The following is a 13961-nucleotide window of genomic DNA, read 5'->3' as shown; positions in this document are numbered from 1 at the left end:
AAAAAAATACTGTATAGATAACTATTGTAGTTTGTAGTAAGTTGATAAACATTAGAGTTCGATTTAGATTAAATATTAGAGTCGTAGACACGTACCTACACATTTTTGAAGTGTTTCAATAATATGATTTTACTAAGCCTACGTGACGGCTTTATAGGACTTCAATAGATGTAGGTACATATGTATGTAATTCGAATCAACATAAAAACTCAGGTCATCTATTTCATCATTAGAAGTTAGGCCACAAACGCAACAACAAAGCAACAAATCGTGACAATTGAAAGTTACTAATCATCCATAAATTTTAAAAATCCCTCTTAATTTACTGTCACACAGCTCTAAGGTTAAAACATTTTCAGTTTTCTTCAACTGCCACGATATTCTAGCCAAAGAGTATGTCATAAAATGGTGTTATAATCTTGTATCGTTATCTCGTGATGTAGTGAGAGCGGGCGACTGACGTGCCCTCTCTGCTCGGAGCGCAACTGGAAGCAACTGGACAACGACCTCTGGCGGCTGGAGCAGTGGCTGCAGTTCGCGGAGGCCACGGAGGCGGGCCGCGGCGACCCGCCCGACCTGTACGACCAGCTGGAGGACGCTATACAGGTACGGCGGCTCACCTGGACTGTTGCAGCTGCCAGATATATCTTGCTTTTTAATCCGTCTCTCATTTTAGGCAATTGTGACAGCCGACCTAGCCCTAAGAATATTACCTTTTCCTTTTTAACGGCCACTTAAGTCTTAACCGATCCTTTTCGACATATTGAATATGACTCGCTCCTAATACTCATTAAAATTAGTAGAGAAGAGCCTGCAATATCATTTACTTCAGACCTAAAACTATATCTGATTATAACGAGAATGTACCCACACCCACATCAAACTTCCTTCGTCAAAAGAATCCCAAGAATTCAACCTATAAACAAGCATCTTTAATTGTAGGATCATCGTGAGTTCCTGCTGGACCTGGACTCGCACAAATCCATCGTGGTCTCCCTGAACGTGGTGGGCACGCACGTGGCGGCGCACGCGTCGGTGGCCGCGGACGCGCAGCGCGTGCGCGCGCGCCTCGCCGCCGCCAACGCGCGCTGGGACCAGGCCTGCGCGCGCGCCGGCGTGTGGCAGAAGAGGCTACAACGGGCGCTGGTGCACAACCAGCAGTTCCATGATATCGGTGAGTTACATCTTACCTCGTTTAGGTCGGAGTTAAGCTAATTATATCCGGTGAAGCGTTTCAAAATAACCTGTACGATCCCGTCTTATTCGGTTTTGATTCAGTCTTGTTATGAATTATTAACCACAAATGTCAGAGTCGTAGTGAATCGTATTAGAAGAAAAACTTCGTTGTTTTTTTTTCAGTTAGCAGTATTATTTAACACATACTGACTTACCTGTTGCATTTCAGTTGTGGAGCTAGTGGCGCGGCTGGCGGCGGCGGAGCGCGGCGTGCGCGCGCGCGAGCCGCTCCGCTTGTCGCGGCCGGCGGCCGAGCTGCAGCGCGACTTCCGCCGCTTCAGCGAGCTGCGCGACGAGCTGAGCCGCGCGGAGCCGCGCGTGCACGCGCTGCACGACGCCGCGCAGCTGCTGCGCAGCGGCGATGCGCCGCCCAACGCGGATGACATCTGCCGAAGGTAACATTCATTTTGCGGTAACACTTACCGTTTCCATTTTTTCATCACTACATTTTTCCCTTCATTCTGAAAGAAGACTGTTAGTCTGAAATATAGTGAGTTTCAATTTTATTAAATAATAATAGTTATTTGTACAACAAGAGACCAAAGTTTGATATTTCTTCGAGTGCTTATTTTGAGTCCCGTGCAAGCGAAAGATTATATACTAGAATCTTGAGCGTAGTAAGGGACTCAAAAGCGCACGAGATGTAAATAACTTTGATCTCGTGTAGTTCACAAAACTTTTTACCTCAGCAGTGAGAACATATTAGAGAACCTGAAAAATGTATTCCTTCTTCATCACTTACCTCTATTCATTCATGTTTTCTTAAGATATATCAACAATTAAGTTTTTACCTCAGAAGCTCGAACAAGGGTACTTTGCTACTTAAAAACACTGTGAGCAAAATCGCATTTTGCTCATTTTATCTCACTCAGTGAGCAAAATGCGATTTTGCTCACTGTTTTTAAGTAGCAAAGTACCCTTGTTCGAGTTGCTGAGGTGAAAATATTATTAACTAACTTTACCATCTACTTCTTTTAAATACCTACCCACCACTTACTTACCGACCTACTACCGTACTATTATTAATTTATTACCTTGGTTCGTTGCTAACGTTCGCTATCTGCGAATTTTAGAAATTTCGTTGAACCAACAAAATGATCATTAGTATTCGCCATGTCTGACCTCGGTAGCCATTTCCAAACGTGACTGTATGATCGGTTGCAGACTGGGCGAGCTGCGGCTGCGCCTGCAGTCGCTGCGCAAGCTGTCGGGCGTGTACGCGCTGAAGCTGGGCGCCGCGCTGGCGCGCCAGCCGCGCGGCACGTCCGCGCTCGCCGCCGCCGTCGCCGCCTCCGCGCCCATGGTACACACACATTATAGTACGGCCTTTCTGAGGTGAACTTTTCGCTTCAAACCTTAATCTTTCAAACAAAGGCCATTGTCTCTATTATCGCAAAACCGCTAGCTCCAGACTTAGCACGTGCCAGTACAACATTCATTTTGAAAAACAACCGGTATCGTCATAGTATTAAGGTTCAAATTTAATGTCACTGATATTCTAGATATTACGTTTTGGTAGTGTAGGACGATAGACCGCCCCGAAGCGATACGGCACTCATATTATTATATATTATTGAAGCGAAAAGTTCACCTCAGAAGGGCCGAACTATACTTCCCTGCCATCCCCTAGCGTTAGCCGCTGCCCCGACAGCGAGTAGTCATTGCAAAATCCCCATGGGTCCCCAGTCATGTTACATATCCCTCCACCGCCGGCACGTCTCGCCTCAAGGCCGGGTCAAGTTGCGATACTTGTGTCAAGATATGCTAGACGTGCAGTACGAAGTAGGTGTACAGTCGAAGTCGAAAATATGTTTACATTTGTCGCCTTAAGGAGTAAAATACAAAAGCGTAAATATAATTATCTTTGACGTCGACTGTATCTACATCCGAATCTGGCCTAGAAACTTAACTGAACCATTTGAGGGCTGGTATAATTTACATTTCCTGACATTTACATGGTCCCTTACACTTAATTTAGTTGTCGCCCTGTTGACCTGGTAAATGTAATGCGAAAGTCATAAACAGTAAAGTAGACAAATAAATCGCATTAAGAATTATCAAGATCATATACCTACAAATTATGTCGATGTATTGATAAACTTCATTCGAAAATCTCCGCTCAAACCATCTTCCTTCTTTACGTATAAACATGTTACATTCTTACAATATAGAAAAAGCGTATGAAGTTCATCAATACTGTAGTTTTCCCTAAGTTGCCCTCACAGCTTACCACAAAGCACAGGAATACGAGCACAAATTGCTTTGTAATTAATTTAGAGAGCAATTAATGAACCTACCTAACGAAACCTAGAACAATTATATTAAATACAATTCGGAAACAGAAAGATCAAAATTATTTTTAGTTTTATTGTTGAGAGTGAAAGATGCAAGCATTGTATTATTTTTTTAATAAAATCCAGCAGAATTTATCTAACAGCCGCCAAAAAACCGACGCAGATGTCGGTCCCACAGGCCACGAAACACGATTTTCACGTGCAATCGCTTTTTAAATCATCTATCAAGATGTACAAAACCTCATACTACCGCTCATACGGTTTATTAATTTAAAATTACGAGTAAAAAGTAATACAACGCCTGCAGCCCCCATAACACCACAGTATTTAGCCGCTTCGCACAGTATGTTGACGTATTTTTATCCATAGCTAATGGAGGAGGAGGAGGAACAGATCTCCACGCTGGAGCTGCCGCCCCTGGACGAGAACGAGTGAGTAGTCGCCGCTGTTGTCTGTGCCGCTGTTTGCATGCACATAACGCCATTATCGACTAACAGTCTAGGTACTCTAGGTCACACGTGGTGTGCCTATCGTGGTGATTTTGGAAGCATGCCCAAGTAACTACAAGCTGCTGGCTCTCAAGCATATACAGTGTGATTCAACTTGCGCGCGAAATAAACTACCCACCCCTTTCTTATAAGTACATCATCCGAAATATGACATTAATGACTGCCAAAGAAAGATGTTGTGAATGAAGATCATAAAATAATATTTTCAGCGGTCGATATAATATTTTGTAGGAGATTTGGAGCTTAAACCTGACTATGGTAAACGATATAATATGTGGGTGGCTTATCACCCTTTGCCTGGTAAAGGGTTAACAGGATATTTATATAACAATATTAAAAAGTCAATGTATATGTCGGAGGCAGATCGTAAAATCGGCCATATCGAGATATTCCTAGGCATACCATGAAACGCCGCCATTTCATGATCTGACTAGCGACTACCAGCCATATCGTTCAAACATCAACGTTTGACGATTTGCCTAGCGACGTTTAGGCATATCAAATAAGTAGGGTGTGATATTCCTAGGCATATCATGAAACGCCGGCATTTCATGATCTGCCTAGCGCGACCATCAGCCATATCGTGCAAACTCAAGGGGTGATATTCCTAGGCAGATCATGAAACGCCGGCATTTCATGATCTGCCTAGCGACCACCAGCCATATCGTGCAAACCTCAATGGGTGATATTCCTAGGCAGATCATGAAACGCCGGCATTTCATGATCTGCCTAGCGACGACCAGCCATATCGTGCAAACCTCAAGGGGTGATATTCCTAGGTAGATCATGAAACGCCGGCATTTCATGATCTGCCTAGCGCGACCACCAGCCATATCGTGCAAACCTCAATGGGTGATATTCCTAGGCAGATCATGAAACGCCGGCATTTCATGATCTGCCTAGCGACGACCAGCCATATCGTGCAAACCTCAAGGGGTGATATTCCTAGGCAGATCATGAAACGCCGGCATTTCATGATCTGCCTAGCGACGACCAGCCATATCGTGCAAACCTCAAGGGGTGATATTCCTAGGTAGATCATGAAACGCCGGCATTTCATGATCTGTTTCATGATCTGCCTAGCGCGACCATCAGCCATATCGTGCAAACCTCAATGGGTGATATTCCTAGGCAGATCATGAAACGCCGGCATTTCATGATATGCCTAGGAATATCTCATCAATTATTTTACGATGCGCCCGGTATGAATGAAGCTAGGAATATCAACGAATACATTGGTCTGACCGATCTGCCGCCTCTTTTATAAGGCAGATCGTGATACGCCTGGGTTAATCTTAGTCAGATCATGAAATGGCGGCGTTTCATGATATGCCTAGGAATATCTCGATATGCCCGATTTTACGATCTGCCGCCGACATATATAAAACATCCAAAATATGCATGATATTCACACAAAATAGTAGATTGTCGATGATGGTGATCACTGCGTTTACAACTGACGCTTTCACTGTGTACCTTATTTGTTTGTTTCATTTACAACATTAACTTCTACCTACTCTTTCATTTATTTCTCGTAAATGCATGTTCCATTTGTTTCTTCACTTCATCGGGTTAAAAATACCTAATTAAAATTATTAATAAAAGCAATTTTCATTTTAGTCACTAAAGTACAAGTGCCTATCATACAAAACAATCCCTTTAAAAATGTTACGGTCAAGTGTGTTTACTTCGCTAGTTCATTGCGTTTTCTATGCAAAAAAATATTGTAACAAAAATGAAAAAATCTATAGATACAATTTCCTTTACTTTTAAATCAGATCAGCACCGAACTCTTCCCTAAAGCTTTGGTTTCCTCCGAAAGTGGTGTCGTCATATAGCGGCCGTCTCCATACAAATACTACGACATCCATATTTAGCCGTATTATTTAGTATGGAGACGGCCGCTATATGACGGCACCGCTATCCTAGGAAAACCGATCTTAAGTAAACATAACCGGCGAACTAACCAGTCTCCGTCCGTTCGACAGTGTGGTCGTAACTGAGGAGGACGAGGAGCTGTCGCGGCTGCAGCGCAGCCTGCGGTTCGTGTGCCGCGTGGCGCGCGCGTCGCTGCCGTTCCAGGCGCTGCTGCTGCTGCTGCTGGGCGCCGCCGCGCTGGCGCCGCACGCCTCCTCCGACTGCAGCGCGCCCGGCCTGGCGCTCGAGCCCGTGCTGCGCTACCCCGACGGCCCGCCGCCGCTCTGATCGCGGGCCGGACCGACGAGTGCCGCCCCGGCCCGCCCGCTCCCGTCGCCCGAGATCTACTTCAGCTTACCGCCGGCGTAAAGAGGCCGGGCTGGCGTAGCTGGCGACTTATGAAAACTCATGCGGGTCGCGAACTCGAAGATGGCGGTTTTCGAGTTGGAGACCCGCTTTCGTTTCTTCTGGCTCGGATATGCCGCCGCGCTCTGGCCGGTTTCGTGGGAAACTCGGCGTGAGCGCCCCACATTCCACTCGGTGCCCCGCCCGCCGCTTGTAAATACCCTTTTGTATATTTGTTATTTAAAATTGATGAGACATCGGCGGGCGGGCGTCCCCGTTATTATTTATATGAATTTGTATCGAAGGCGACGGACCCGCTTCGCGCGTTGTTACTTAAATGACTCTAGTTTGTAAGGACTGTGTACAATAAAGTCAAATAAAGCCTTTGCGATTGATTACGAGAAGTATTTTATTTAAAGACTTATGTACAAATATTTACTTACAAACAAAATTTTTATAGTTAATGCCTGTTACTTATCCCTTAGATAATTAGGTATATTCAAGTCTCTAACTAAAGTATTCGTAGCATGAACACACTGAGAAACAATCTCAATAGCGGTTATTCGAATTCATTGAGGATGGCAGTATCCATTGAGATCTTGTTTCGATTGAATTCATCTAGATTCCACTTTCTTCGGCGCGGACGCGCTTACACACGGCATTCGATATTCCAACATCTGACTCGTAGACAATACTTTAGTTCAATGTGACGCAGATATCAGCGATGGACAAATGTCTTAGCCCAAGGCAAACTGTTGATATTTCCAACGTAAGTACTCGAGTTTCGTCCCGCTAGGCCCGTGGCGCGGCGTCTTCAAGGGTAGTGTAGGTTGGCGCAGTGGGCGCGCGGGCTGCGCACGCACAGCACGCAGCGCTGCCGGTCCAACAGCAACGCGCAGGTGCTACACTTGCCCACCAGCGACAGTGACGATTGTGCCCGCTGCAGAAAATATGGTTTTGATTATCATTAATTTCGAATGGCTCAACTCTACTAGGTACTACTTCTAACCTAAAAACAAGTACCAGGATGATCTGGTATTTAACCAATACCTAATTTAATTCAAATCGTTCAGATATATTTCATCATAGCGGCATGACACTGAGTCATTGTACCAAGACCAATACACAATAATAAATTAGTCTATTCTCATGATGAAATGCATCGGAAATTTGAAAGTCACAGATATACCTATAGAGTAATAAATGCAAGTCCTACGTTCAGTCAAATTATAAGTCATGGATTAACTAAGTTAGGTCAAAAATAGACCCTGGCATTGGCGCTTGAGATCTCTCAACTCTAAATAATTGAACAAAATATAAATACAAAATTATGCTTCCTGTCGGTAAACATTGGTAGCTTGCTAAACTTTTTGGCAATATTGACAAAGATCGTTTGTTTTAAGCGGAATGGATAACTTTGTGCAGGCATAATAAGTATAACAATGAACAGCTGAGCAAATAACACTAGTCAAATGTAATTCTTATGAATGAAGCAGAACTCTACAGGAGCAATGTGACGTAATCACGACTTCAGATTGCAAGTTACGTAGGTACCTACCTACCGACTTTCATAGGTATTGATTATCACTGTGACAAGGTACGATATGGTACCTACTGAAATTAAATTGTTTGCCTGTAGGTATACATATATACCGCATATCCGATAAGCGCCTTCGTTCTACGTAAGTCTTACCTCTCTTAGATCGCGTCGTATACGTTCGTTGGAGGCGCTCCTGAAGATGTAGCCCTGTCCGACACCGTCGCAGTCCCCGTGCAGCACCGCGTCCTCCGCGCTGGTGGCCAGCAACCGAGTCAATATTACGATCAATACCTGCAATTTAAATATTGTTAGAAAATTCGTCGGGTTCGGCAGTCTCATAGCATCCTTATTTAGTAGGATCTAGTTTTTATTGGTAGCAATGGTAGCTCATCGGATCATCAAATGGCATGAGGTTATGGGACATTTATTAGGCATAGTTATGTCAGGTTGTCATATAATTAACCTTTTGGACGCCAATGACCGATATATCCGCACCGTAGGTTCAACGCCAAAGACCGATTAATCGGTCACAGACCACAGAGCAATATCGACCTACGTGCATATACATAAAGTTCAACTTCAGTTTTGACACTTCAATGATGTGGCGTCTGAGTGACAGCTTTTGTGTTTGACACGGCGTGGAAGGTTAAAGAAGGATCAGGCAGCAGGCCGACCGTCATGCCCCATGTGTCACTTACTTGGAACAGCACTATCAACACATTTAGAATGTGTAGTATCAGGAGAGCTTTAGTGAGCGGTGTGCGCACGGCCTCCACGCAGCCGCGCGTGTGGAGCGAGGCCGATAGTAGCGGAGAACCTTCCTCCCAAACTTCGCGCCATTCCGACTGCAAGGGGCAGAAGGATTTATAATTTGCAAGAGGCACACGGCAGGCAGGCATTTGTTTTAACATTACGAGTAACTTACTTTTGCAGCTGTCATAGGGTGTCAGTCTACAGGCAATTCTAAAACCGATACTCAATACACAACTCTATGAAGTTGGTAGCTACTTAGACGCATAGGTTAGGTATAGTATAGAACAGTTGGGTACCTGCTGCAAAGGGTCGTGGTAGCAGGCAGCGAGCACTCGCGGGGTGCAGCACGAGTACGGAGATACTGGAAGCACCACCTTGCCGTCAGCGCCGGCCAACCTGTCATCATCAACATAGATTGGTTCAATGCCACGTTTAATAAAATTTATATTGATGTTACGTGTTCAACTTTTTTAAATGGGTGCGGAAAATTGGTCTTCCAATTGACTTCACGTTCTTCTTCGTACAGCGTTAAATTATCAATACAGTGTACACTCTACACCTTAGTCAAAATATGTGGCTTGGCCGTTTCGTTACCACAAGAACTATATATATTATAATAAAAAATAATGAATAGTGAATACATTTTTCACCTCAGGCCCATGTGACGAAACGGTCAAGCCACATATTTTGACTCTGTGTAGAGTGTAGAGTCTGTGAAGTTAGGGCTTGTAGAGTAAGAAGCTTGGCTCTACAAGAGATCTGATAACTTTTTGTCAGTGCGAGCCTTATGGTTTCGTCTTGGCAACATTTTACATGAAAATGTTTTTGGTGGGATTGATCTTACATCATAATAGTGTCGGATTGTTCATTAAAGAAGTTTATGTTGATCCATGGGATCTCGTGCCAGTCGTTAGGGGTATCCGCGCCGCAGCAGCTTAACTCCACCTATAAATAATCATAATATTGATGTTTTAATAAAATAATATAAATGATAAAAGCAGTCTGTAAAACCTGCCACATACTCGTCACGTAAAAACTCGCATAAAAAGGTACCTGAATTGTATCTAGAAGACGTTTCCAAGTAGGCTCCGTGAGGTACTGCGCTATACCGCCTCGCAACGATGTGGAGAGTTCCTTGGTCAATGCCTACAGAGAAATATTTATTAAGTAAGGTGATAGATCCGCCCACATCAAAAATACATAGTACCTACATACATACATACATAGAGGCTTTAGAGTCATTTTACCCTAGGCACACTACATGCGCCTAAGTTCGTTGGGAAAAGTGTTGTTAAAACAGGAGGTGGATAGAGAAGCATAAAATTGTTAAAGAATAACGAAATCGTTATTAGGCTATATAAGTAGTGAATACATAACTTGTGCCGAACAAGTGACAAACCTGAAGCGTCCCGTTGAGCGCGCTGTACACCAGCAACCCGTTGAGCGCGATCAGCGTGCCACTGATGAGCCACACGCGGCAGAGTTTAGTCGAGCGCGACCAGTGCGGGAACTTCAGCAGCCATGAGACAAGTCGCAGTCCGCTCGTGTAGTGCAGCTTCATCGCGTACGCTTGGAAGATTATGAGGCCGTGGAGAAGAACCACTGCTACCTGGACAATTTAATTAATAAAGTATGCCAGTCACTGGCCGAAAATAGCCATTGCACAAAGAGTGAAAGCGGCGTACTGGCGATATGTCCGAACTTCTATACAGGAAATCGCTTTGACCATTGGATGTGAGCATTCCCAGTTTAAAGTAAGTAGGCGCTTTACAATATGAGCTAATATAATGAGTGTTACAGGTCGATTCGATTTAGGTAGGTAACAAACAAGCCATTTCCGACATTTTCTGAGGCTAATTGGTACATACCTTAAACACGTACAGGAAATACACGTACACTACACGTATAAGAAATCATCAACATGAGGTTTTATGATAAACATGTTGTAGTAGTCCTATTACCTTATGAATATCCTTGAGCAGCATCATGACCTTATGCGAAGCGTTGTAGCAGAAGATCAGCATGCAGAGCGAGACCACGAGCTGCGCGATGAGCAGCGCGCGCAGCACGCCGGCCAGGCGGTGGCGGCCGTCTCGGCTAAACGCGAACAGGCCCCAAGCCATGCATGCCGGCGCATGCTGCTTCTGCAAGTGCCGTGCTAAATTACTGCTAATACTCTATAGCAGTTGGTACGGTGGCCTCTGGAAGCACCATTAGGAGCAGTAGATTCAGCCAGCAGTGTTTTTGTAAAAACAGCGCTTTTTAGGGTTCCGTAGTCAACTAGCAACCGCTTACGTTTTGCCATGTCCGTCCGAGACTTTGCTCCGTGATCGATAGTATTAGAAAGCTGAAATTTGGTATGGATACCTATTAAGTAAATCAATCCGACAATTCCGACAGGTAAAGTCTAACGTGACTGCTTGCTTGCGTGTTGCTTCTATTAAACTTATTTCAAGAAATCGTAATTGATTAAAATCTTTACCTATTAATTTTTAAGTAGGTATCTAGTAGCTATCCTATCCAAGCACTTATGGAATCCGCCTCTGACCAATTTATTGCAGAAAAGTTAATATCAAGGGTCGAGATGTATGCAACTTTTGCCACTGATCTTCACTCTAATAAGTAGGATTCACATCTTGATATTGGACAAACTCATATGCACACGTAGTAGCCTCTGGTTTGAATAGAATAAAAAGATATGAAGATATGCACAAACCTTTTACATTTAAGTTTATCAGTCTAATTATTGGATTCGTTATAAGTAAATATATAAACAAGTTTACGTTGACAATGACTCACATTTGTCATAATTGACACTTATTGCTTATAATAATCATGTAAATTCCTTGCATATTATTTACGCCATGGTTGGCTGAGACGTCTTTTAAACCAACTCCAAATGGTTAGGTAACCACGCAACGTGTACCTGCCTGTATATAATCAATATTTACGCATTAAATAGGTTAAGTATACTGTTTGAATTAGAAACGTTAATTTTACTAACAGGAAGAACAAAAGAAAATCTAAATATAAATTAGGTATTAAAGAGGATATTACCTACTAAATACTGGTTGCTCTTCCTACATGTTATATTTGATAAAAATCCAATGTCATCATAAACAATTGTCATTTGTTTTCCGTGCGGTGGAAAACATGACAACCATAATGCATTAGTGTATTTAAAATAATTTACTATAACTGTGAGTTAAATAAGTGACATTCAGTTAATAGTAGTTAGTGGTCAATTAATTTACCAATATGGGCGACGAAGGAAAAAAGAGGCAAAAAGTCGCTTGGAGTGATGACATGAGCCATGACTCTGAGGCCGAAAAAGGTAAGAGGGATCCTTTTATGATACTTATGAAGGTTACGATTTATTGATAGATATAAAATACAGCTTTGAGTATTATACACAAATAGTTTTCAGTTTTATGTCTAGGTACCAATAAGTAAATAATAGGTCCACATGACCGCTAATCGAGCGGTACCGAGTTAGATTTCCAGACTGTTGTTTTGCTTCGTTAACGCTTTTTAAGCGTTAACTATAAGGGGGAGCACAAAGAGCCCCTGTTTATTAATGCGAAGTAACAATGTGTTTACCTAAGTCACAGAATAAGTAGGTAACGTTTCTGATCTCTTTCAGAAAAGGAACGGCAAATACAACTGCAGAAAGAACTAGCTGCCAAACTTCTAGAAAAACCGAAATATGAACCGGAAAAATTACAAGCGATTATAGAATTCATAATGAAGATGACAACTTTATACGACTTGAGAGAATCCGACTGGACTGATGACGTCAAGCAAGGCATAGAAGATTGGATACTTGAAACTAAAGCTCTAATGCTTTGCATTTACTTCAGTGGAACTAAACTCAAGGCTACCAGTGACATGCCCTTTGCTCCAGTATACGATTTGACGTATTTTCTCAGAAAGCCCGATTTAATTTTCCAGCCTGAAACGTTTCATGAAGAAATAGTGTTTGGGTCATTCGTGGACTCTGTAGAGTCTAATCTAATACAGATTCTGGAAACGATGTATGCACCATATTTTTTCGCTATTACCACTTGGCCTGAAAGTAAGTATCATGTAGTCTCTACCTAAACTACATTCAAAATAACGAGAGCTTTTTTCCTTAGATTTTTACTCTTCATATTCTAAATTAAATTTCAGGTGTAAAAAGCGAGTTCTGCTCTCAGATCCACACATTCCTGGCTAAACTAACAGACATGTACTTCAAGATGCTCGGTCTGACCGTGCTTTACATCCCTCGTGAGGGTCAGCACCTGACCTTCGAGAAGGCCAGCACAGACCGGGAGCTGGTGAAGCGGCTGGAGGGCGTAGTGGTGTACTGGACGCATCAGATCAAGTCGTGCTTAGAGGACACGGCATCGGTGGCTTCGCAAAAGGAGTTGCTGTGCCCCAGCGATGAATATGACTTCTGGATTTATAGACGTAAGTTACAGTAGATTGTATGAATCGTGGCAGAACATTCTGATTGGTATGTGTCGTAAAATTAAATGAGATGGGAGAAAAAACATTAACGGCTCTACATTAAACACATTTTGTTTACAGATGAAAACCTAAGCGCTCTTCTCTACCAGATAAAAAATCCAGCCGTCAAACATATAACTAAAATCTTAGTTACAACACACTCGACCTTCATCCACCAGTTCCAAGCACTGTGCGACGATATCTTACAGAAAATCAAAGAAGCTAAGTCGAACATAGAATACCTTCAAGTCATCAAGCAGCCCTGCGCTGTGTTAGAGTGTGTGGTCGACCCGGATGAAATCTCGACACATGTACCGCATATCATAAACCTCTTCAGATTCATATGGATGGAATCCCCATACTATAATTCAGAAACTAGAATCACTAATATATTTAAGGCTTTAAGCAACCAGATCATAATTCTCTGCAGAAATTACATAAATCTCAACGATTTATTTGACGGCGAGACAAAAAAGGCATTGGGAGAATTCAGTAAATGCATAGACTGTTGCAAGAAGTATAGAGAAATATACGACGTGATGGCAGAGGCTCACAGTGAACAAGTACCGAACTCATGGAATTTGGATACTGGATACATCTTCAATTATATAGACTCCTTTGTACAAAGGTGCTTTGATATGATCGATGTATGCAATTGCATGATTATCTTTGGAAGGTAAGCATTATCATCATAGAATATAATCTTTATTGCTCTCATGTTGGTGTCTAGACCTACAATCGTTACCTACATTACAACATGGTACCCTATAAGGATATTGCAATTGTACATCACATAAGACACGGGTACATAAATCTTTCAATTAATCATATCAGCTGGAATACCTCTTTTGATAAACTAACCAGTCGTGTAGTGCT

At 42.8% G+C, this 13961-nt stretch overlaps 3 protein-coding genes across 5 annotated transcripts in view; 2 read left to right on the top strand and 1 right to left on the bottom strand.

Annotated features, from left to right (window-relative positions):
- Nucleotides 1-6256, top strand: part of LOC134647340 (muscle-specific protein 300 kDa-like) — a 181686-nt gene extending 175430 nt beyond the window's left edge. Inside the window, exons 49-54 of the mRNA XM_063501707.1 lie at nt 444-606; nt 943-1174; nt 1406-1631; nt 2401-2539; nt 3900-3961; nt 6028-6256. Coding sequence (XP_063357777.1) covers nt 444-606; nt 943-1174; nt 1406-1631; nt 2401-2539; nt 3900-3961; nt 6028-6244 — 1039 coding nt within the window. The 3' untranslated portion in view covers nt 6245-6256. The remainder of the gene's footprint in view (nt 1-443; nt 607-942; nt 1175-1405; nt 1632-2400; nt 2540-3899; nt 3962-6027) is intronic.
- Nucleotides 6257-7082: 826 nt separating this feature from the next.
- On the bottom strand, nt 7083-11386 carry LOC134653405 (RDS/peripherin-like protein xRDS35). The gene is made up of 9 exons (XM_063508759.1): nt 11311-11386; nt 10556-10738; nt 9994-10203; nt 9648-9740; nt 9439-9539; nt 8891-8990; nt 8540-8686; nt 7995-8132; nt 7083-7241 (listed from the first exon to the last, which is right to left on the bottom strand). Exons 2-9 carry the CDS (start codon nt 10715-10717, stop codon nt 7116-7118), a joined length of 1077 nt encoding a protein of 358 aa, XP_063364829.1. The 5' UTR covers nt 10718-10738; nt 11311-11386; the 3' UTR covers nt 7083-7115.
- A 313-nt stretch (nt 11387-11699) lies between these two features.
- LOC134648136 (dynein axonemal heavy chain 2) overlaps nt 11700-13961 on the top strand; it is a 73490-nt gene continuing 71228 nt past the window's right edge. For all 3 annotated transcript variants that reach the window (XM_063502623.1, XM_063502615.1, XM_063502629.1), the window contains exons 1-4: nt 11700-11928; nt 12238-12669; nt 12765-13046; nt 13167-13761. In XM_063502623.1, the coding sequence (XP_063358693.1) occupies nt 11853-11928; nt 12238-12669; nt 12765-13046; nt 13167-13761 (1385 nt within the window). In that variant the 5' untranslated portion in view covers nt 11700-11852. The remainder of the gene's footprint in view (nt 11929-12237; nt 12670-12764; nt 13047-13166; nt 13762-13961) is intronic.

The sequence above is a fragment of the Cydia amplana genome, chromosome 1 (genome assembly GCF_948474715.1).
Source record: "Cydia amplana chromosome 1, ilCydAmpl1.1, whole genome shotgun sequence".
NCBI classification, from domain to species: domain Eukaryota; kingdom Metazoa; phylum Arthropoda; class Insecta; order Lepidoptera; family Tortricidae; genus Cydia; species Cydia amplana.
Note: the sequence above shows the minus strand (reverse complement) of the source record. Positions and strands in the feature narration are given on the sequence as shown.